Source organism: Artemia sp. Qi Xiang Cuo, chromosome 3 (assembly GCF_049724085.1).
Source record: "Artemia sp. Qi Xiang Cuo chromosome 3, ASM4972408v1, whole genome shotgun sequence".
NCBI lineage: Eukaryota > Metazoa > Arthropoda > Branchiopoda > Anostraca > Artemiidae > Artemia > Artemia sp. Qi Xiang Cuo.
This window is the reverse complement of record NC_142796.1, coordinates 35,482,875-35,509,073: the sequence shown is the minus strand read 5'-3', so window position 1 is coordinate 35,509,073 and position 26,199 is coordinate 35,482,875. Positions and strand designations below refer to the sequence as shown.

At 35.4% G+C, this 26,199-nt stretch overlaps 1 protein-coding gene across 2 annotated transcripts in view; it reads left to right on the top strand.

The window, feature by feature from the left end:
- The window catches only part of LOC148954039 (roundabout homolog 2-like), a 386,920-nt gene that overhangs the window by 62,491 nt on the left and 298,230 nt on the right, over nt 1-26,199 (top strand). For both annotated transcript variants that reach the window (XM_089085754.1, XM_089085755.1), the window contains exon 4: nt 2,857-3,013. In XM_089085754.1, coding sequence (XP_088941880.1) covers nt 2,857-3,013 — 157 coding nt within the window. The remainder of the gene's footprint in view (nt 1-2,856; nt 3,014-26,199) is intronic.

Here is a 26,199-nt window from a genome sequence, read left to right as displayed (position 1 = left end):
TTGTCAGTCAATTAACAATTGTTGATAAGTAAAATTTAACATAAAAAAATTTGGGGTTCATAGGGCCAGAAGCCCACGTCATATTTTGGTTAGGCATAGGCATGATTTGAAAACGATCTGAAATTTAAAAAAAAATTACTCATTAAAATTACTCATAAAAATTAATCATTACTTCCGGCTGTTTTCTCAGCCGGAAGTAATGAGCAACATTAAAAATTAGAAAGAATAGAAGTTATTCCGCACACAAGGAGGTTTGACCCCACCTCAACCCCTCGCTCTTCATTCTGCAGTTTGGCTTTTTTTTCCCCAAATCTTTGAGAACGGCTGCTGAAACCCAAGTACTGTTGGATTGGAACAGAAAGCTATTTTAAAACACTATAAAAATTTAACGTAACGAGTGAGGGGCTTGAGGAGGTGGCAACCCTGTTCATATATGGAATGATTTCTGTTCGTTTTAAGTTCCAATGTTGCTCCTTACTTTGAGTTGGAACATCTGTTTTTTTTTCTCTATTTAATTATATATGGCCCATGGGTTTAGCTTACTAACAAAAGTTTATTGCAAAATATATTTTAAAAAATTAAAAAAAGAGCTTGGGACCCCTCAAAATGGAGGTAGATCTAAATATAAAGCATAGCAGTGGAACCGCAATTGTTGGAAAATGGGGATTACATTCTCACACTTCGAACAGCAGAAACAATTTTTTTTTTTGCATAGTTAGCAATGATGCGTCATCATTTTTTTCTGTTTATTTTCCGTAGTCGATCGAATGTAGAATATTTGAAGATGTTTGTGTGAAAGGAAAGTGCGGTATCTAGCGCCCTTATAATGTAACAAAGAGATCGCGCCAAAATAAAGGGTCGTTAAAGGGTAGTTTTGCTTCGAAGAACATTATATTTTGCCCAAAGAGGGTCGAAACATCAGAGAAGGCAAATTCTAGGACACAAATCCATTTTTCATGTTAAAAAACCCGGAACTGGAGACTTGTAGCCCAACATCTTGAAAAACGTGAAAATCATTTTTTGCAATGGTGGCAGCAATGTGTTCAATATATATTTTTTTTTCACATTGGCCAGCAGGCTACTGTAAGATCGTAGAGGAATGTTTAATTACTCATTTGAAAGCTACTGCTTATATCTAACGTGCTTTGCACAAACTGATCTTAGTAGCTCCGTCGTAATATACCATGTGACACCAAAAATGGCTCGTTTTGGGCTATTTCAGGCTAAAAGGCTGTAAAACACAGCAAGGATACCTTTGTAACCTTTATGGTCTAAAATACTTAACCAGAAACCTAAGGTTAAGTGCCCTTTTTAAGTGAGGAAAAATATTCGAGGGCAACTGGAACCCCTCCACTGCCCCTTTATTCTCAAAGACATCCGATCGAAATTTTGAGAAAACCATTTGATTCAGCATAGTTAATAGCTCCAAAAATATGCTTCTGGGGATGACATGATCCCCCATAGTTCCTGAGAAAAGGGCTGTAAGTTTCACAATTCACTAATTTTTCACGTATAGTATTTGTTGTTGAATTTTCTGCGGGGAAATTTCTGGTAGGAGAATTCTTTTAGGGAGGAAAGTCTTAAGGGAGAATTTTCCAGAGGAAATTTTACTCGAAGAGAGGTGGAGGGAAGAAGTTCTTCTGGTACAATCTGAAAAAACCGTCAGATATTAAATAAAAATCAAGTTTTTTCAACTGAAAGTCAGGAACAAACATTAAAACTTCTAACGAACAGAAATTATTACGAATGTGAGGGGACTGTTATTTCCTCAACCCTCTCTCTTTAAGCTAAAGCTTGAATTTTTGTCACAATTCCTTAAGGAAGACTGCTCAAGCACAATGACGGAAGAATTTGAATGCGAAGTATTTTTTTTAAAGAACTTTAAGACTTTAGCGTAAAGAGCAAGGGTTGAGGAAGGGGCAGCCCCCCTCATAAAAAAATAATTTCTGTTCATTTTAAGTTTTAATGCTGCTCCTCACTTTCAGCTGAATTTTTTTCTTTTTTAATCACTTAAGGCCACGTAAATTGATGGCAAAGAAATACGATGTGGTATTATTTTGGACACATCTTTATTATAAATTTACTGAAACAAAACTTAAGAAGTTGTGTAAGCAGCGTTGAAACTTCACCTAAATTTGTACTTAGAATCGAGTATTCAAGGTCTGTATGCTGTCGTTTTGGTACCAAATAGTTCTGTTTTGGCTCTGCATTGTCTATTTTTCAAACTTTTCACTTTCCCGATGATTTCCATCTCTAAGATTCTTACCTCTTAGAATAAGCTAGACCTTATTCTAACACTTTCCGTGCACTGTTCTTCAGGTAGGGTTCCTTGTGACTCACAGTTCACAGCTCAGAAACAAAAATCTCAGACGCTTCGACATTTACAAATTACAACAAAAGTGATTTATATAGAGATTTTGTATAGAAAAATCATTTATTGCGGCTATTTAACACCTATTACTTTGGTACTGATTTTAATCATCTCGTTTCTTAGCATTAATGTGTTGGTTTTCTTTATTTTTCTTCTTCTATATGTGGGTTAAATATCTCTGCTATTCACTCCATCTTCCCCACTGCCCTACAATTATTTTCAAGGGCTAGGTCTTATATATTGTTTTAGCTGAGAATGTATAAAATTTTACTTATTTATCCCTAAAAATCCATTTCATAAATAAATTGACAGTTTCAATGTTTAGTGGTTACCTTGAAATCATAAGAGGAACTCGGGGCCTCTTGAGGGCTCATAGTATTGGCACCCGCCTATCTTAAATTTTTATCATATTCTGGTCAAGCATTTCCAAAATCAGACAATAGTCCTGATTAAGAAGTTCCTAAAAGCTCATGTTTTGTTTTTAGATTTACAATCAGAATTCAAAGCAGTGCCGCAAAGTATTCGATCAGTTCAGGGAGAATCAATAACAATATACTGTGATCCTCCTAAGGGACAACCTGAGCCTCAAGTCAAGTGGAAAAAGAACGGGCAAATAATTAATTTTGACAATGTCCCATCAAGGTAAGAGATGATTTCGCTTATAGATCACCGTTAATGTCAATGAAGTAATGGATCAGTTTGTATTATTTGACAGGTACGTTACGCAACTGAATTAAAAAAAAACTGATTTGTTCAAATGAACTGAAGTTAGAACTTAAAATGAACATAATTTATTCTCTGTGTCTTTTATTCAAATATACCCGTAGAAAAAGAGATTGAACCACAATTTCTATATAGCTTAATGTTTGATATATGGCCAGTCAAACAAGTACCCAAGACTATCCTTGGACAATTCCCCTTGAAAAACATTGAAAAAATTTCCCCCAGTTTTTGAAGCGCCTACGTCTCAGAGCAATGTTTGACTACAAACCATTACCGTGGCTTCCAATATTTTAATTATAGTTCACAGACCGGTCTTTGTGTTCTTCCAAACTTTGAAAAAAAACCGTGTGCCTCGGCCATTTTACTCTTCGAATTTTCACTCCATCTACCACCTTTAATACATATATTACCCAATCCACTTGATCAATTTGACCCATCTTTTGACCAGCCTTGCCTCTTAATTTTCATTCATTCCTATTCTAACCAAGATAGTTTTCTGATAAATAATTTGCAAAGCTTTTTTTGCATTCCAAACTCTCAAAGCCTGCAAAAACTAATTGATATTGCAATTCCTTTCTGTATCTAGGACAATAAAACCACCTACCTAATCTAAGATTGGGAGAATTTTATCTTACCACTTGATAAAATGTTTTCCCATTGCCTTTGTGGTCTTTTATTTAGAACAAAAACCATCAAAATAATTCATAAACCTGGGGACAGGACAGAACCTTGCTTAACACCTGATTCCACACCAAACCAAATACTAGCCTCACTTTCTAACCTTAACCGCAGCAATAATGATTTTACTACATAGTATTAATCATTTAAATGTACTATGCCCAAACGTTACCCGAATATAAACCTCCAAGTTTGGATTCAACAACATCTTAATTAAATATAATAAATAATTTATGCCAGCTTAACGACCTGTTACAAACAAAGCACAAATATGCTCGAAAAACGCAACCAGAACACAATTACTAAATTATATAACTAACCAAATCCTCATTGAAATAAACACAAATAAAGAAAAAAAAAAAATATTGATAATAATTACAGAACAATAAATTAAAAGAAAAAAAAAATTATTAACAGAAAAAAAATTAAATTGTCCTCTCTCGCAATCCAGTCCCACACTCACCAACTCCCCGCAAGGAGATGCTTCTTTAACCGGTTTTTAAATTTCTGCACACTTTCTGGTTTCCGAGTTGAGTCTGGAAACGTATTCCAGACCACCGCACCAGTGTGCTTTGCCACATGGCTCGAACAAACCGTACTTCTTGGCTCACTTACTAGGTCTTCAGCATTTCTCGTAGCATATCCGAGAAATGAATTAAAACAAAAAAAAATTATTAAAAACATCAGGCGCAAAACAATTCAAGCTCTTAAACACAAAAATACCCATTTGAAAATCTCTAATTTGAGTAACATTAAAAATCCTAAGTTTAATAAAAATCGACTCTGCACTTAAAGCTCCTGTATCGTACTTACCAATTAACCTCACTGCTTTATTTTGCTGAATCTGCACTCGTTTAAAATTGCATGTAAAATTACTAGCCCGAATCATACATCCATAATTTATATACGGCGCAATCAAAGAGTATCAAACAGTTCGTGGTAACGAACTGTAAGTAAGGAGGAACCCGGCTCAATGGTAACTGAAACTCTAAAAAACGGAATTTTGATACCAATAGATACATCAAAAGAATCAAATTTTAATTCTGATTTCAAATATATAAGTTTCATCAAGGTTAATCGCACCTATCAAAAGTTACGCGCCTGAGAAAATTTGGCTGATTTTCGAACAAAGGGGGAAAGACCCCCTAAAAGTTATTGAGCCTTAATGAAAATCACACCATCATATTCAGCGTATCAGAGAACCCTACTGTAGAGATTTCAAGCTCCTATCTACAAAAATATGGAATTTTCCATTTTTGCCAGAAGAAAGATCACGGATGCGTGTTTATTTATTTTTTGTTTTTTTTTCCCTAGGGGTGATCGTATCGACCCAGTGGTCCTAGAATATCGTGGGAGGGCTCATTGGAAGGGAAATTAAAAATTCTAGTGCCCTTTTTAAGTGACCAAAAAAAAATGGAGGGCAACTAGGCCCCTTCCCACGCTCATTTTTTCCCCAAAGTCACCCGATCAAAATTTTGAGATAGCCATTTTGTTCAGCATGGTCGAAAATATTATACCTATGCCTTTTAGGATGACTTAATCCCTCGAAACCCCCCAGGGGGAGGGCTGAAAGTTATAAAATTTACCCACTGTTAACATAAAGTATTGGTTATTGGGAAGTATACAGAAGTTTTCTGGTGGCCTTTTGTCGGGTAGTGGGGGTTGGGTCGGGGGGTAGAGAAGAGGAGAGTTTCAAGAAGGATATGCTTAGGGGGGAAGTGATTTTACTATAAAGGGGGCGCCGGATTTCCCATCGTTATTTTAAAAAAAAATCAGAAATTAAATATAAAAAAACAAGTTTTTCAACTGAAAGTAAGGAGAAACATTAAAACTTAAAACGAACAAAAAAATATTAGCTATATGATTGGGTTCACCTTCTAGTCAATGCCCCGCTCTTTAAGCCAAAAGTTTTTTAGTACTTTCATCGGACATATTTATTCTAAATAACGGCCTGTGTGATTAAGGGGTCATTTTGAAAGAATTGGAACAAAATTCGAACTTTAGTTGAATTATCGAACTATTGACAAGATGGCAAACCCCCTAATATATGTATTAAAAAAATATGAATATAGAACTTCGAAACGTAAGTTAGTTTGTAAGTTACGCATATTTATTACTAATAAAAACGTTCGTAAATAAAATTCAACAAGTTTCGAGAAAACCATTTAACCAAATAAAAGTAAAATTAATATGCAAATTTAGTTTTAATTATTCATGCACAGTGAGCCAAAATAAAAACCTGCATTAATTAAAAAACGTTCACAAATGAAATAAAAAAACAAGTTTTTTTTAACTGAAAGTAAGGAACGACGTTAGAACTTAAAACGAACAGAAATTATTCCGTATATGATAGGGGCTGTCCCCTCCTCAACGCCTCGCTCTTTACGCTAAAGTTTGACTTTCTCACAACTCAATTTTTTTTAAACAATAAAATTTTGTTTTAAATTGCAAATATTTTTAATTAACTTTAACGAAATTCACACCATAAGATTCAGCTTATCAACGAACATTATTAAAGAAGCTTCAAACTCCTATCTGCAAAAATGTGGAATTTTGCATTTTTAATTAACTTTAGCGAAAATTACACCATCACATTCAGCTTATCAGAGAACCCTATTAAAGAAGTTTCACGCTCCTATCTGCAAAAAGGTGGAAATTTGCATTTTTTGCTCGAAGAAAGATCACGATGCGTGCCCTCCAAAAAATAGAGGGCAACTAGGCCCCCTCCGACACTCATTTTTTTCTCAAAGTCACCCAATTAAAATTTTTAGATCGCCATTTTGTTCAGCATAGTCGAAAATATAATAAATATGTCTTTTAGGATGACTTAATCCCCCACAGTTCCCAGGGGAAGGGCTGCAAGATATGAACTTTGCCCATTGCTTACATATTGTATTGGTTATTCGGAAGTATACAGACATTTTCAGGAAGGATTTTTTTCTGGTGGGGGGGACTGGAGGAGGGGGTTACTCGGGAGAATCTTTCCGTGGAGGATGTTTCTTTGGGGTAAGGGACATTTTTATGAAGGGTGCGCCGGATTTCCAAGCGTTATTTAAAAAACGATCAGAAATTAAATAAAAAACACAAATTTTTTCAACTGAAAGTAAGAAGCAACATTAGAACTTAAAACGAACAGAAATTATTACGTATATGAGGGGGTTCTCCCCCATGTCAATACCTCGCTCTTTACGCTACAGTTTTTTTTAGTGCTTTCAAAAGAGCTATCTATTCTAATTAAACGCCATTGTGATTCAGGGGTTTGTGAATTAAAATTTTTTTTTAAATTTTAACTTAAACAGAGTGGTATTGACTACAGGGATAACTCCCTCATATACGTAATAAAATATACGTAATAAAAAAAAAAAAAAAAAAACAAGCGATACGGCTCAATAGTAATCGAAACTTTTAAAAACGGAATTTTGATGTCAATAAATGTATCAAAAGAATGGGCTTATAATGCTGATTCTAAATATATAAATTTTATTAAGTTTAGTATTACTCATCAAAGGCTACGAGTCTGAGAGAATTTACCGTATTTTTTAAAGAGGGAGGAAACATCCCCTAAAGTTAAAGAATTTTAATGAAAATTCTTATTCAGCGTATCACAAAACCCTATTACATAGGTTTCAAGCTCATATATGCAAAAATCTGCAACTATATCTGCAACGTATTTTTTGCCAGAAAAAAATATACGAATATAGAAGTTTGCTACTTAAGTTAATTTGTAAATTACGTCAGAACCAAATTTAGAGACAACCATTTAGCAAAAGAAAAGTAAAATTTTTATGCAAATTTTGTTTACTTATTCAATGACGGTGAGCTAAAATAAAAGCTGCATTAACTAAAAAACGATCAGAAATTAAATAAAAAAAACAAGTTTTTTAAACTGAAAGTAAGGAGCGACATTAAAACTTAAAACGAACAGAAATTATTCCGTATATGAAAGGGGCTGTACCCTTCTCAACGCGTCGCTCTTTACGCTAAAGTTTGACTCTTTCTCACAACTTTATTTTTTTTTTAAATAAAAAAACTTTAGCGTAAAGAGCGAGGCGTTGAGGAGGGGACAGCCCCTTTCATATACGAAATAATTTCTGTTCGTTTTAAGTTTTAATGTCGCTCCTTACTTTCAGTTTAAAAAACTTGTTTTTTTTATCTAATAATATAAAAGAACTAAAATATAAGAAGGTAAAAAATTTTGAAAACGTCTTAAAAACCCAAGGCCACGCGCTACCTTACACGCAACCACATCAGGGTGTCTTCTCCAGCTGAGGATCTGATCAAGAACGAATCCTAGGTACCGCAAAACCTCAACCTGCTTTAATACAGAACCGTTTATTCCTATTTCACTGAGGAGATTTGGAGATACACTAGTCCGATTGAAAAGAATATAATTACTGTTTGCCGCGTTAAGGCTAAGTAAGCTAGCGTCTACAAACTCATTCAACCCTTGCAGACCTCTGTTTGTTTTCTGGACCAATTCTTCAAGAGTCTTCTCTGCCACAACAAGTGCTGCATCGTCGGCGAAAGATGTCATAGACACACCAGGAATTTAGAACCGTATAATAACGACATACACTAAATAGAAAAAGGGTCCTAAAACAGAACCCTGAGGAACTCCACATGAAACAGGGAAAAACCTAGAAAACTTCTCTCCTAGATTTACCCTCACTGACCTACCATTTAAATATGAACTAAACCAACCCAAACATCTCCCTTCTACATCCAAATCTCTTAATCTTTCCAATAAAGTACTGAAATCAACGGTATCAAACGCTTTTTCAAAATCTATAAAAAGACTAATGCAATACTCCCCCTTTTCTAAAGCTTAATTAACATTTTCTAAAAGATGCTCTATAGTATGCGAAGTCGAATGGCCGTTTTTGAATCCGAACTGACCATCATACAATGTATGCAGGCTCGTGAGGTGATCATAAGGTCTTCCCTGGATAACTTTTTCATAAACTTACGAAAACACTGGCAAAATAGAAATAGTCCTCCAATTCAAAATATCCATTTGAGTGACACCATTGTAGAGAGAGAGAATCTTTGTTGTTTTCAATAATTTAAGTAATACTCCATTCTCCATTGATAAATTTATTAGGTGCACTAGCACAGGAAGGATGTACACCAGAATTGATCAAATCATCTTCAGGTTAACACTATCCAACCCAGCACTGTTGGATCCAATCGAGCTGATGATCTTTTTTAATTCAGCTGAATCACAGGGACGTGATTTCATTCCCATTCCCACGCCCCGCTGAATGGCAAACGAGTTGCCGTTCACAAGAGCTTGGGAATTTCTAGTTTCCTCTTTTATCCCCGTTCCAATATTGGTAAAATAATCACCAAACTTGTCACACAACTCTTGTCTATCCTCTACAATCGCTCCTTCGATTTCAATTCGAGGGTCTTGAGTTCTCCGAGACCCTCTAACCAGTTCATTGATAATTTAATTTGATAATTTAATAGAAGTCCTTTTCGGGTCTGCTTTATTTTCCTCAAAAAGTGCCGAGTAATACTGATTCTTTTTTTTCCTTTTCAGTGAGTTCGTCATATTCCGAATCTGTTTAAAATCAGCCTTATCTTCCTCCTTTGAAGATCTCAGATAATGTTTCAACGCACTGTCCCACTGTTCAAATATGTTCATTAGCTGTTCATCAACCAATGGTTTTCTCGGCATATTTGGTCTCTGTCTCAGTTTCTTCAGTGGGCAAGTTTTATCATAAGTAGCGGTTATGATGCTACTAAATTGCAAAAAAGCTTCACATGGGTCTTCCTGGTTCAAAACAGATTCAAAATATGTTGCACTTATCTATTTTTTAAACAACCGAATGTTTTCAGGCTTAATATCTCGAACAATTTTATTTTGCTTTTTCTGGCGTGACACTTGTAAATCTAGACTAAATACTACTCGGAAATGACCAGACGCCGAATTCACTACAATATTAGAAAACGCATTTCGGATATACTTTGAAGAGACAAACATATTGTCAATCAGGATAGCACAGTGATCCGTGATCCTAGTAGGTATTGTTACTGTGGGAAAAAGATTATTAGAAACCATAAAATTTGAAAAATCTAAGTTAAAACCACCTGTAGATAAGAGATCAAAATTAAGATCAACCATGCCTAAAAACTCTGGCTGCGACCTCTGAACCATCATTAGAAGACCTTGGAAACCTTCTGTAAAATCCTCATACGACGCACTTGGAGGCTTATAAACTACTGATAGGATAATTTTCCACGCGCCAAGCCTCATACCAGTCTCAATTTCAATAGAAAATGGTTCTATCTTCCCTTCTCTCCAGACATCAAAATCCTCCCTTGGCTTCCATTTAAGTGAATCACGTACTATCAAACCGAGTCTGCCGCGGTTCATTGAAGCTCTATTCCTCGCGGTAAGCTGATATACCGTAAGACTAAAAGACGAGAGAGGACAATCCTGGCTCAAAAAGTTTCACAAAGGGCCATAACATGGAGATTCCTACAATTCGAAATAAAATAAAATATCTCATCATACGAAGAAGTAAGGTGGCAGTTCCACGAACACACATTGAAACGGGCATTTTGCATATTTCCAAGATACGAAGAATCCCAATATTTACTAAACTGCAAAGGTCTATAACTCACGGCAGACTCTTCATTTGCCAAATCCGAAATTAAATCAGCGGTAACACTTTAGCGGTGCCTATAGCAAATGCTACATGCCTCCAATGTTTTATTATTTATTAGTTATAAAAAACTTTCCGAAAAATAAATTTTTCAGAGAAAATTGAAGGTAATTTTAAGCTTCAGCTCGGCAGATACCCATAAATGTTAAAATTCAAGCTATAAATAACCACAAATTACTTTTAATTAAAATATGAAACCCAAAACGATAATAAATTAAATAAACAACCATTACAAAAAACATACAACAAGTAATAACACGAATGAATAAACATAATTTAAAGAGAATAACGCTTAGATTGAATATGAAAATCTAGCTTAAAACGAAAACAAATATTTTGCTATTAAAGTATAAATGAAACTTCAAAAGAAGAGAAATTAAATAAACAATCAATGCGAACAAAACATACAATATATATCAATGTAAATGAATAAATGAATCTTAAAACGAGCGAAACTTAAATTGAATATGCAAATCAAGTTTGAATTGAATAAAAATAACTACAAACAAGAGTTTGGGTATCGTCTCACTGCAGAAGCCTAAAACCTACTGCGTCATTGGCGCTTTACTGAAAACGAATTATATTACAAATGTTTTCTTTTGTACTTAATATTGAAAATAAATATTAAAATTACAGTAAAATTTTGAACTGATGAGCTTTTAGCAATTAATATCATTATGCATCAAATATTCAGTTTAATTTATTAGCTCTTTTCAAGATTGGTCAAGACAAATATAGTTTCACTACAAGCAAAATTTGGACACTGCCCCCTTCTTTAACTGTAAAAACCTACTGCGTCATTGGTGCTTCACTGAAAACGAATTACTCGTATATTACAAATTTATCATTTTCCAGTTCTTACGGCATTGAAAATGAAAATACAAATTAAAGTTAAAAAAAAACTTGAACTAATTGATCTTTCAACAATTAATATTATTATACATCTATCGTTCAAATTGATTATGTTTATACTTTCCAAGACTGTTCAAGACTCATAAAGTTTTGCCATTTTTTTTAAACCGTGTAATTCTTTTAATTAATCGTGTTAGTTTGTTATGAAAACATTCTATAGCTTCTAGGCATTTCTATTTGAGCGGAAAACTGCACCTCAAACTTTGTGGAACATGTATTTTCTTGCATGAAACACCAAAATATAATAAAATCTCAAGTTTCGGAGTGTTCCACCACTCGCAAGCAAGTGCCATTGGTATTTTTGAATCCGCATGGTCAGTTTAGGGGGTGGAGGGTAGGCTAATTCTCGTAGCAGCCCCATTCCCTCGTGGTATGGTTCACATTTTCAACACCTGGCGTCCGGACTACCATATAATCTACCAAGCATACAACTACCCCAAATCAGTATCAAAAGATAAATGAAACCCAAAACGGACAAAAACTAAAATAAATATTAGAGTAACGACCATAAATTAATGTGAGTAGGGTTCAAAACCCCTATGCTTTCTAAAAGTCAGAATATAATTTGTACTTTACTGAAAAAAAAATCAAATGAGTTTACTGAAAAAAATGTGCATTGTCAGTTTAATATACATATGCTGATATTTATTCACTAAAATCTTAATTAATATTTGATTTCTTAAAGTTACAAAAGTGAAAATATTTCAAAGAATTGTTTCACATCACACATATTTTTCTAGTTAACACTTTCATAGCTCTCATTGTGGAAAAAAGCGCAGCTGAGCTCTAGGAGCAGATAAAGAATCATAAGAATAATAAATGAAAACATAACAAAACATTGATAGACAATGATATTCCATAGAAAGGAAAAGGGAAACAAGAGAACAGAAAAACAAAGGGAAAAGAAAAGAGAAAGAAAAAAACTAATAGATATTAAAACATTTCCTCGATTGACCAAAGTCTACGTGGAGTGTTCTCATTGGGAAGGCGGACAAAAATTCGGCCTTGATCAGAATATCCCGAGCTGTGTTAAGAATATCCCGGCGCTGGCGGGTTAGATTTTCCGAAACAAAAATACCACTTTTTGCAAGTTTCTTCTTAGCTGCGTAAACACTTTTCGTGATCTTTTTGTCACAGAATGTAATCTGTATAGGGGTTATTTTATCAGGCCAAGCAGGAATTCCAAAAGCAAATCAACGTACTTTGATTATATCAGCATCAGTTATCCTGGTGAGTTCCATCTTTCCTAAGAAGATATTTAACATGGTTGTTTTCAGGTCCGAATTTGGGTTTTGTTTAACGCCATTGAACATGAGCGAATCTAGTCTCGAATCTTGGTCGATAACATCTATACGCCACTCAATCTGAAGTATTCTATCATCTAGAGATTCAAGGTGATTTTTTCATAGACTTCATTGGTTTTTCAATGTCAGTAAATTTTGGGGTGTATTCAACAATAATAGATTGATAAGCTTCCATTTTCAACCGAGAATTTCGTTTCATCAATCGTAGCTAGGCGAGTTAATACCTCAGATTCAATGTCCTTTCACAAGTTATCCCTTAGTGCGAGTAATTTCGATTTCTGTCGCTTTTAATCGTCCTACAACTTCCTTAGTCTCACTAACAGCACTTGTGCTCTGAGCGGCTACAGTTTTTTGAATCATGGAAATGGACTAATCAATCCTTTTGTCTTCCTAAAATTTTTCAAGGTAGATATCAGGTATTAGATTCAGTTCATCAATAGCTTTTTTAAAATTTTTCGCAGTTTTTTTTCGAAGCTTCATTCTTATTAGACTCGAAATTCAGTAGGTTAATCTCTGCTACCGTCTGCTGATCTTCAGATCTATAGCAATATACCAAATATTTCCAACCGCCTGATATAATCTTCATGGAGTCTGTAATTCTGACGGGCCATACAGCATACCCTGGGGATTTAGCAAAAGCAAGATCACCCGATTTATATAAAATCATATCAAAGAGACTTGGTGCCAAGGGGGGTGTTTGAAGACCCCCCTAATAAACCAAACTACAAGTTAATCGGCTACCTATCCATTAAACAGTTTATCCAAATGAGTTATCGTGATGAACTCCAATAAGTCCTTTGAATGTAGCCAGAAAAGATTGAATTTCTTTGTCACTGAATAATTAAATCAAGTACTTTTACAAGACTTAAAAGTTTCTTGCGTAACACTGAAATTACTATCTAAATAATTCAAATTATAATCCTTTCTCAACACTGATCTTAACTAGACGAAGTCTGGATGTGAACTGGTGAAAAAAGTTTGGAAGTGAATCCCCCCTCTATATTCGTCTCAAAATTTGAACCTGCTAAGATACTTTTTATATTCTACGAAATTAAAAACGAGGCTATTTAATAGCAATTTCCTTTCTGTACTTCTCTACTGCAGCGAGTGCTTGAATCTAAACCAACAAACAAGAGAGATGGATTCTTGCCTTCGAAAATAACTGCCTCCGGAGGATTCTAAACATCTACTAGAGAGATCATATCAAAATCCAAATATTCCTATTGTCTCAGACCAGCCGATAGTTACAGACGTCATTCGGCAACGAAGGTGACAATACCTCGGGCACGTGATCCCTGTGAACGACCATAGGATTCCGAGACAGATCTTGGAATGACAACCCCAGGGAATCCGCAGAAGAGGTCAACCAAGAAACACACCTTGCGTCACACTTGTCAACGGGACCTATCCAACATTCACACAACAATCCAACCTCAATTGGATGGTGGTTGGGAGACGGCACACATGTGGGGTGACTGGCAGCTCCTCGTGGATGCCCTGGATGCTTCTGGTAGAACAGGATGATCTAAGGTAGGGCAAGACACTTTTTGAAGCTTCAGCCACACCACTTGCAATAAAGTTCGATGACCTCACCTTTAATCGATAGTGCTCAACTATTAATTAACTAGTTGATTTAATCTAAAACCTGTCTGAAAAAACAAAAGTAACGACAGAGTATGAAAAAACAAACAACAATGACGACATTAATTTTTTTTAGCCCAATACGAGACAAGAAAAAGAAATCTATAAATTAAAATTAAATCAAATAAGAATTCAAGAACAAGGGTGATCTTCAATTTTTTGGTTTCTCAAATAATTTCAAAGCTGGGATTTCTGGGCTGGTTATACTATATTTGATAATCATATCTTGAGTTCCGTGTTCATAATGGTGTGCGGAACAGGTATTTGGCGAAACAGAAGAAGGTTAATGGGATTTTCGCTTCGTCAGTTTCACCGAAAGCATTTCAGAGAGGCATAACATACAGAATATAAGGCAACGCAACAGTGCTATAAAACTTTACGAGGTAAAAATACAGAAACAGATTTTCTCAAAAACAACTGAATCATAGGTGGCAGATTTTGGGCAAGACATTTGGACAATCTGAAGATTGCTAGTGTTGTAAATAAAGGTGCCGATAGGGAGGCCTGGGCATGAGATACGCTGAACGGTCTTAATAATGGAGGTACCAAGGGAGCTTGTGATGAGTAGTGATTATGGTAATTGAAACGAACAACTCCTGACTTTCTTGATTTAAATTCTAGGCAGAGGTTGCAGTGTTTATCAAACAAAAGAGGAAATATTTCTGAGATGTGCTCAGATAGCCCGACTTAGTCTGAGGATATCATCAGCATATGAAACCAGCGATATGTTGACGTGATGAACGATTAACAATACAAGATGAGGGGCATTTTACCTGTACGTTCAAAACATAATTATTAAACTGGATAGGGGAAGTGGCAGGCTCCTTTCTTGCTCCTTTGTGGACATAAATATGTCGTTTATCAAACAGTTCATGGTAACAAACTGTGAGTAAGGAGCCACCCGGCTCAATAGTAACAGAAACTCCGAAAATGGAATTTTGATACCAATTGATGCATCAAAAGAATTTTATTTTTATGCTGATTTTAAATATATAAGTTTCATCAAGTTAAATCCTACCCATCAAAAATTACGACAAATTTCTTACGATTTTTCTTTTTATTAGGTGGGTCTATTTATGCACGGGAAAACAAAGTCCTTTACCGAGTCATGAGTTCCAAAGGTATTTCACAAACAAAAAAGAAATCAAGCTAACTCTCAAGTTCCAGGAGTTCTAAATTCATATTGGTTCTGTATATTTGGTTCTGTAAATCTTGCACCGCAAAGCAGTTCATACTCCTCTGAAGATACGTGTTTTGTGTTGCATGAAGAAACGCGTTTTATAAAACAGAAGCTTTTGGGGGACCGTCTGGTTATAGTAGGTGATTTTCATCCTACCAGAAGTCTTCAGGATGCCAAGGATCAGTGACGACTTGTGAAGGAAGAAACCCGAGGGAGAAATTTATTAGCACATGGCGAAGATAGCGGAGTTATCTTCAAAGAAAATTACGAAAATCAAAGAAAATAAAAAATAGTTACGAAGAAAATTTGCTTTATTTTTGAAAAAAGGGGGAAACATTCCCTAAAAGTCATAGAATCCTAATGAAAATCACACAATCAGATTTAGCGTATCAGGTAACACTACTGTAGAGGTTCAAGCTCCTATTTGCAAAAATGTAGAATTTTGTATTTTTTGCCAAAAGAAAGATCACGGATCCGTGTTTATTTCTTGTTTTTTCTCAGGGGTAATCGTATCGACCCAGTGGTCCTAGAATGTCACGAGAGGGCTCAATCAAACGGAAATTAAAAGTTTTAGTGCCCTTTTTCAGTAACAGAAACACTTGGAGGGCAACTAGGTCCCCTCCCACGCTTATTTTTTCCCATAGTCACCGGATCAAAATTTTGAGATAGCCATTTTGTTCAGCATAGTCTAAAATTCTAATAGCTATGTCTTTGAGGACGACTTAATCCCCCACAGTCCCCGAGGGAAGGGCTGCAAGTTGCGAGCTTTGCCCGTTGTTTACAAATAGTATTGGTTATTGGGAAGTATACAGACGTTTTCAGGGGGATTTTTTTCTGGGGGAGGGGGAGTCAAGGGGATGAAGTTACTTGGGAGGATCTTTCCATGGAGAAATTTTTCAGGGGGGAAGAGATTTTTTATGAAGGGGGCGCAGAGTTTCTCGGCATAATTTAAAACATTTTATCAGAAATTAAATACAGAAATAAGTTTTTTCAACTAAAAGTAAGGAGCAGCGTTAAAACTTAAAACGAGCAAAAAATATCACGTATATAAGGGGGACTGCCTCTCCTCAATAGATCGCTCTTACGCTAATTTTTTTTAACTTTTAAAAAAGGTTACTATTCTAATTAAACAGCTTTTGTGATTCAGGAGTCCTTGTCAGAGAAAAACCTTGCTGTCAAAAAAATAATATTATTAGTTAGTTAAAAAAAGGCTATTATTAGTTAAAAAAGGTAAAATTAATATAAGAATTTCGTTTTAATATCATGTATGGTGAGCCAAATTCAAAACCTGCATTAATTCAAAAACGATCAGGAATTAAATAAAAAAACAAGTTTTTTTTAACTGAAAGTAAGGAGCGACATTAAAACTTAAAACGGACAGAAATTATTCCGTATATGAAAGGGGCTGCCCCCTCCTCAACGCCTCGCTTTTTACACGAACGTTTGACTCTTTTTCACAACTCTACTTTTTAAAACAATACAAAACTTTAGCGCAAAGAGCGGGGTGTTGAGGAGGGGACAGCCCTTTTCATATACGGAATAATTTCTGTTTGTTTTAAGTTTTAATGTCGCTCCTTACTTTCAGTTAAAAAAAACTTTTTTTTTATTTAATAGGTACTAGGAACACTATTACTAATAAGAGGAAGCTTTTTACAAATATCAGCCAGTCGGTAAACAAAGACTCAGATACAAGGGCGCCTGCAGAAAATTTTTCAGGAGGCGGGGAGGTAGACGAAAACATAGATACCTCCAAACATAGATATATACCTCCCCGCAGGAGGCGGGGAGGTAGACGAAGACGCAGTGATGGGTGGGTGACAGCGAATATATTTTCGGATTTTATTGTAGGAATAAGTTTGTTTTTAAATGCCTTTAGGAAAAAACCTCAAATAAAAAAGAGCAATTAAATTGCATGCAACATGAAACAAAATACAGTAAATTTTAAACGACAAGGATTCCAGGTAAAGGGATCAATTTGTTTAATCAAGAATATACTTAATTATTACTATGTTTAATCTGAAAATAAAATCAAAGTCAAATCAAACTTATAGAAAAATTTATTGTTTCCGTAGGTTATAACAGAAGTAGACTTGTCTATGCAATTTCCTACGCCTTATAATAGTTTACAGATGGAGTAGAGATACTAAAAAATTATCCTGCCTGCATAGATGCCACATTTTGATTTTATAACGGCCGTGTATTTTGGTTTTATACCTCTTTGATAACAGGACAATTTTCCCCCTCGAACTTAAATCTCTTATATATTCAGACATTAAAATAAAAATAGAATAGCGAAAGAAAAACATAATTTAAACTTAATATCGAGCTGTCAAATTGACCCTCTTTCTTTTTATTGTCCTATTCAACTAAATAAAATGAACAGGTTCAAAAAAAATTTTGTCACAAGAGAATCTTAAGGAATAGTTTTTGATAAAAAACCGGAAGTAAGGGCCAATGTTCACCAAAACTGAAAATGGAATTTTCATGACAATTGCTTCACCGGCAGTATTGGTTTTTTATCCATCTAAATATATTAAATTTCTTTCTGTTTATTGTTACCCATCCAAAACAAAAAATTTGAGAAAATGTTCCTGATTTTTGAAAAAAGGGGATACACACCCAAAAAAGCAAGCGATCTTATTGAAAATTCCTTTATTAGATTCACCATATCAGAGAGCCCTGCCATAGAGACTTTCAAGCTCCAATCTTCAGAATATGGAATTTTGTATTTTTTTTTCAGAAGAAACATCGTTGATGCATGTTGATTTGTTTTTGTGTTTAATTTTTTTTCCCAGGGGTGATTGTATCAAACTGTAGATCCAAGATAATTGGGAGGGAACTCATTCAAACGTAAAGTTAAAGCTCTTTTTTAAGTTACCATACAGATTGGACCATGAGAAAGTCTAGTTTTCTGCGATTTCAGGGCACCAAACTATGACTTTGCCCCAAAGAGGACGAATTCGGAATGAATTTAAAATTCTGAGAAGCTAATTGATTTAAAAGTATCAATAAGTATGTTTTAGGCTTCCTAGTTGCAAAAGAAGTAACGCCACACGGTGGCAATACTGGATTCAACCAAGGCGATTCGCTTTATTTTGTAATGAAATTAGGCTACGTTTGGTGATCTGTAATTGCGCATCTGCTATAATGAGTGGAGGTGAGTCATTGTTTAGGTGCGGGTAGGGTAGATTCCTAAAAAATTACATTTTAATGGACAAACTGCGTAATCTTTATGAGGCTTCAGATAAATGTTGAAAGAGGTAGGGGAGAACAGGAATTAATTAAAATGTTTCTCTATACAGCTAAAATATTACATTCCCATATTTACCAGTACAGAAGTGGAAAAGGCAAGGCAGAGCATCATCAGCCCCACCAGGAAATTTCTTTGGGGTGGCAAATACCACTAGGAGCTTAGTTTTTAGCAATTTTAAATGGTAATATTTTTCTTTTTCTATTTATATGAAGTACTTCAATGTATTTAAACAAATGTAAGAAATGTATTTATCGATACGAAAATCCTATTGTAGAGGTTGTAATGGATTCAGTTATGGAGGAGATCAAAAGTCACACAGAATTTCCATCCATACAAACAATAATACTCCTTTTCCTCCAACCGAAAATCTTCAGTAGTAATACTAACAAGGACTTTTTACAAGAATTACTGTTTATTGCCAATTTTTTAAGTATATTCAAATTTTATCAAAAATTACAAATCGTAAATTTAACGTAGGACGGCATTAATCCACGTACAATTATTTATTTAGAGATTTTAGAAGCAATTAACCAGGAATTTAAGGGACCGGTACCTCAAATTATGTGTTGGTTAGGCCTGGATATGATTTTTGAAAACAATCAAAAACTAAATAAAAAGAAGTGTTTTTGAACTGAAAGCAAGGAATAGATTTGAAAATTATTTGAACCGATTTTTCTTTATATAATAGGGGCAGTCTCCTCTTTTTAAGTTATAAAATTTGCCCATTGTTTACGTATAGTATTTGTTATTGGGAAGTATGTATACATTTTTTTGGTGGGGAGGGGGAGGACAAATTTTCTGCTGGGAGGATTTTGTACGGGGAGAGTTTCCATGGAGAGGGAATTTTCCAGGGGGTCAACTTTTCAGGGAAAATTTTACACTGGGTGAATTTGCCAGACTTCCTACACGAAATTTCTTTAACTGTCTTGCTTTATCTTTATTGATTCAATTTTACGTGTGGAGGTGTAAAGGGTAACTTTCCGAGGTAAATTTTTGCAAGAATTGAATTGTCCAGAGGATGTTTCTGTGAGAAAGGGGATTTTTTCGTGGAAGAGGACCCAGATATCCTGGCATCATTTAAAAAACGATCAGAAATTAAATATGAAAAAAGATTATTTTCAACTGAAAGTAAGGAGCAACATTAAATTAAAACGAGCAGAAATTATTACGTATATGAAGGGGGTTACCCCCTCCTCAACACCTCGCTCTTTACACTGAAGTTTGAATTTTGTCCCAATTCTTTAAAAAGTATGGTACTGAAGTACTGAAACACAAGGGTTGTTTAATTAGAACAATAAGTAACTTATTTTAAGCGCCGAAAAACTCTAGCGTGAAGAGTGAGGTGTTGAGGAGTGGGCAACCCCCTCATATACACAATAATTTCTGTTCGTTTTATGTTTTAATGTTGCTCCTTACTTTCAGTTGAAAAAACTTGTTTTTTTTTATTATTTAATGAAGCTCAGATACACAAATTTTTCTAAAGGCAATAGAAAAAGTATGTCAACTAAAGTAAAAGTAGGCTATATAAAAAAGAAAAAGGTAAGTAATTACAAAAAATACACAAAACAATAGCCTACTTACAAAAACTAAAATATAAACTCCCAGCATTCAGTTCTGTTGAGCAATGCTGAAGTATTCGACTAACGCTATCAACAGTTCTGAGCTTGGTTATCAAACACCAAAATATTTAATGCTTTAGACTCAGTGTTTATAAAAAGTAGCGCATTATCAAAGTAGTTTATTCAAAATAAAACTTTAAAACTAAGATTAGGAAAATCGAATAAACATTTGTTATTCAATATTTTTAATTTAATTTTGAACACCAAAAATCAATATATTTGACACCTTTATATTTCCTAACTGTGAAACTCCTGGAAAGAAAATAAACAAATGATAATAAAACACAAAAACGTGTCCGTTCAGGGGGAATATACAGAAATTCCCAGCATTCCGTTCAGTAGAAACATTTCTGATTATAGTAGCTTCATATATCAGCTCATGGGTGCTGTTGCAATGCAAGTTTTTGAGAACTGATGTTTTTGGTCAAAAAGCTGAGGTTAAAATTGTAGCTCGGAAGTCTGAAATCGAAACACATTAAGTAAATGTTTTACAAAAACTGTTTGCTTTTCACTAGACTTGGTATTTGAGAATTTTTGAGAATATTGGTTACAGCCTATCCTAAATTAAATATACTAAGTGGAGACTTCGTGAAATGTATTTGATTTCTATTTTTGTTTACAGTTAAGAGCTTCAGAGCTTGTCGATTATAATAGGTATCTAAAAATATCTCACGTCTTTTATTATAAATCTGAGACTAATGCTGCAAAATGGAAGGTTCGAATCAAACATATCGAACATTTACTCCATACACAGTGTTGAATATTCACCGAAGTTAATTCTTACCCGAGGACACATAATCGAAATATGCAAGATTTCTATTCAGTATAATTGGAGGGTACAGCGTAGGTAGGTCTTCAAGAAAATAATTATATATAATTGAGAATCATAACTTTCAGTACGCATCCTAAAAATAGTATTTTATTTGCGCCATAGTTGGCTCAAGGAACCCTCTAGCCTTTTCGTTTGTTCTTTATGTTTGTTTCGAAGTTTGGCTGAATTATTCATTATAATTTCTGTTCCTTGAAGATTTCATTTCTTCATTTGCAGTCATTTTAGATTTGACTTCTTATAATATAAAACAATTCTCAGCTTATGTTAAAGTTGCTCTCCATAATAGTTATTGTAATATTTAGGGTACGAGGCCACACTACAGAGTAGTATGGTCTCTGAAACTGGGAGGATCTTAATTTAGCTTTTTCATGGTTCTGAAAATAATGGTAGTCTCAGAAAATTCTTCTGTCGAGTTTGGATGATCTCGACAGTCGGATGGAACTCGACATTCGGATGTCGAGTTCGGATGGAAAGCCATCATTTTTCGGCATAAAGTAGAAGAAATCGGCACTTTTATTTGGCACGATCATATTTTTTTGGCCCACACAAAAAAAATAAATAAAATAACTCAAACTTCGAAACTACTTCAAGTTATTCCTACCTTAATTTTTACAACCACTGGTTTGTTACGAATACTCCTGCAAAAAAACAACTACTAAGTTTAAGATAAATAAATATGTTCTTTTGTAAATTGGTTATATCTCTACTTTAGGACTCTCAGGCATGTTGATACCAATCATGAGATTTTCAACTTCATTTTTTAACTCTTTTAAGGGGTGTTTCACCCTTCTCTAAATTTACGAACATACTTTTATGCTAATAATTCAGAATGAGTAGCATTAAACTCAATACGTTTTATAAAGTTGGGTCAACATATAAGTGGATTCTTTTTATATTTATGTTGCTATCAACATTAAGTCCAAATAATTTTAGTTTCTTTTAAGAGCATCACTCTTTACTTAGTGAACAGGTACATTGCCATGAGCAGTCTGAAACGTAGTTAGTCAACAATACTCAATAAGAAACAACAATTGGTTCAAAAATCAACAAATATCAGTAGAGATGACCCTATTGATCGTGACATGACCACGTGGTCATGTCAGCATTTTTAATACTGACGGGGCACCGAATACGGGCATAGCCTCCCTAGGGAGAATGGTTGCGTAATCGGTCAATGACCTCTTTTTCCAAGATTGATTTATTTGTTGTTTCTATGTTTTATAACTCCGGGGCGAAGGTTGCACATGTGCATTGAATTCTAACGGGGACAATGTTATTGATCTGGGACTCGAGGGGGAAGTGACTTTCCGAGAGATTGATTGCGTAATCAAAGTATGTCAACAACAACAACAACGACCTTGACGTTCGCTGAGAGCGTGCACTTACAACAACAACAACATCGACCGTGGAACATCTGTGCTGTCGACCTCAATTCACCTATCGTGAATCAATAATTCCCCTTAGAAACAACAAATTAATTTCCCTTTTCTTGACAGATCAATAAATCAATGACATCATCTGTCAGACTTTAAAAATTTTCGCCTAGAAACGTTTCTCCAGGAATAGATCCAAATCATTAATGTCTTTGCCTCGGGAATAGTTCTACTGGTCGAACTCCAAAGGATATTAATAACCACAGGCCATGGAAACAATTAGGCAAGAAACATCTTAGCGATGAATTGTTTTAGCGCGGGAATCAGGGTTCTTATTAATTTGAAATGCATTAGCGCAGAGATACCAATAACACAGGAACACGCTGAATTTGCGTGTAGGGATTATTTGGGCGAAACCATTTTAGACGGGTTATGGAACTATTTTGGCGAAACAGATAGAGACATTTTGAAAGAAGATTTTTGAAGAGATTTTAGAAGAGAATTTAAAGGTGAAACTCTGTGGTCGTTATAATACACAAGTTTCATTTGAACAGTGTTGTGAGGTCCTCTAACCCAACCCCAAAGGGTTCCAATCCTCCTACCCCAACCCCGAAGGAAGCCCCCGGTCCTCAAAGGCCCCCCAAGCTCCCAAAGGCCCTCCACCGGTCCCCAAATGTCCCCCAGGCCCCCAACTGCCCCCCGGACACTCAAAGGTCCCCCAAGCTCCCAAAGGGCCACCGACGCCCCCAAAGGCCCACTCCAGGCCCTCAACGGCCATCCCCGGGCCCCCCCCAGGCCCCACAAGTTCCCAAAAGACCACCAGGTTCCCAAAGGCCTTCCACCGGTCTCCAATTGTCCTCCCGGCGCCCCCCGGGCCCCCCGACCCCCAAAGGCCCTCCCCCGGCCCCCAAAGGTCCACTGGGCTCCCAAAGGACCAATCGGTCCTCAAGTGCCCCCAGACCCCCAAAGGCCCACCCAGACCTCCAAATGCCATCTCCGGACCCCCAAAGCCCTTCCGCCGGTCTCAAAAGTTCCTCCCAGAGCTCCCAAAGGACCACCCACCCACAAGGGGCCCACAGACCCACAAAGGCTCTCCCCGAGCACCCCTCTTTCGGTGATGTGTATTGTCTGAAACCTAGGATTTGGGATGTGTAGTTTGCTACTTCGGGCTTTTCTGAGCTAAGGTTTCCTAGTATTTCCTAGGTGAATGTTGACTGAAACCAATAGTTTGGGATGAGTAGTTTGCTATTTCAGGCTTTTATGAGCTAGGTTTCTTGGCCTGTCCGTGGTGTGTGTTGAGTGAAACAGATGATGTGGGAGCTGTAGTTTGCTATTTTGTCTTTCATGAGTTGGATTTCTTATTCTTTCATATGTTTGTGGTGTCTGATACCTCTGATTTGGGATGTGCAGTTTGCTATTTTCGGCTTTTCTGAGCTGGATTTCTTAGCCTTTCATAGGTATGCATTGTCAGAAAATTATGATTTGGGGTGTATAGTTTGCTATTTCAGGCTTTTCTGAACTAAGGTTTTCTAGTATTTCGTAGTTGACTGTTGACTGAAACCAATAGTTTGGGATGAATAGTTTGCTATTTTTTGACTTTTCTGAGCTGGATTTGTTAGTCTTTCGTAGGTGTGTGTTGACTGAACCCGATGATGTGGTATTTGCAGTGTGCTATTTTTGCATTTTCTGATCTGGATTTCTTAGTCTTTCATTGGTGTGTGTTGTATGAAACCTTTGATTTGGGTGTGTGGTTTTCTACTTTTGACTTTTATTAGCTTGATTTCTTAGACATTCATAGTTGTTTGTTGTCTGAAACTTAAAGTTTTGGATTAATAGTTTGCTATTTTTGAGTGTTCTTAGATAGTTTTCTTAGAAGTTAATATGTGAGTGTTTTCAGAAAAATATAATTATGTATCTGTAGTTTGAGATATACTAATCTTAATAAAATGATAATTGATTCTTTATTAGGTGTGTGGTGTCTGAAAACTCTGATATGGGGTGTGTGGGTGGCTATTTTTTTTGAATTTTCTGAGCTGGATTTCTTAGCCCTTCATAGGTGTGTGTTTACTGAAACCTATGATTTGGGATGGTTAATTCGATATTTTTGACTATTCAGAGCTATATTTCAGAGCCTCTCATATGTTTTTCCTTTCACATAATTATTATTTGGTAGGTGGAGTTTGCTCTTTGGACATTTCATAGAAAGGATTCTATAGGATTCTATTCAATCATATGTTTTTTCCGTCAAAAACATAGTGTTTAGGATGAATAGGTTTCGATTTAATCATGTTCTGATCTAAGGTTTACTAGTATTTCTTATGTGTAGGCTGTCTGAAACGTATGATTTGTTATATTTAAAATAATAGTTCTGTCTTTTCTGAGTTGTATTTTTTAGTCTTTTCATTGGTATTTAGTGTATGAAACCTATGATTTAGGATGTTTAGTTTGATATTTTCGACTTTTCTGAGCTAGGTTTCTTAGCCTTTCATAGGTATGTTTTGTCAGAAAATTACGGTTTTGCATGTGTAGTTTTCTATTTCAGGATTTTCTGAGCTAAGGTTTTCTAGTATTTCGTAGGTGAATATTGTCTGAAAACAATAGTTTGGGATGTGTAGTTTGCTATTTTTGACTTTTCATAACCGGATTTCTTAGTTTTTCGTTGGTGTGTGGTGTCTGAAACTTATGATTTTGGATGTGTGGGTTGCTATTTCCGGCCTTTCTGAGTTGGATTTTTTAGTCTTACATATGTGTTTATTGTCTGAAAACTATAATTTGGGGTTTGTGAAGTGCTTACTTTGACATGTCCGAGCTTGATTTATTAGACTTTCATATGTGATTGGTGTCTGAAACATAAAGTTTGGGATGACTAGATTGCTATCTTTTAATGTTTTGTGCTTGTTTTCTGCGCCGTTCTTAGGAGAGTGTGGTCTGAAACCTATGATTTGGGATATGAACTGTGCTATTTCCGACTTTTCATAACCAGATTTCTTTGTCTTTAGTAGGTGTTTGATGTGTTAAACCTCTTATTTGTGGGGGAGTGGTCCTGGTACCGTTTAAAAAGCATTTTTAAAAACAGAAAAACAAAAGCAATACAAATTAATACATTGACGATTCAGAGATTAAAATAAATACTTTTTTTCAGAGACAACACACCTACACTAAAAATTACACACACACACACACACACACGAAAACTTACACACACACGAAAACAATAACACACAAACACACACACACAAACTTACACACACACACACACACACACACAAAAACTGAACACTCTGATTGGGATGTGTGGGTTGATATTTTTGTAATTTATGAGCTATATTTATTAGACAATCAGAGGTGTTTGTTGTCTGAAAATTATTCTTTGGGCTGGATAGATTTATATTTGTACATTTAAGAGCTAAGATCCATATTCCATCATATGCGTTTGATGTCTGAAAATTCTAGTTTGGGATGAGTAGTTTCGCTATTTCAGGCTTTTCTGAGCTAAGGTTTCTTAGTCTTTCATAGGTGAATGATGTCTGAAACCTATGATTTGGGATATGTAAATTACTATTTCGGGCTTTTCTGAGTGGGATTTCATAGTCTTTCAGAGGAGGGTTTTGACTTAAACCGAAGATTTGTGATGGGTAGGTT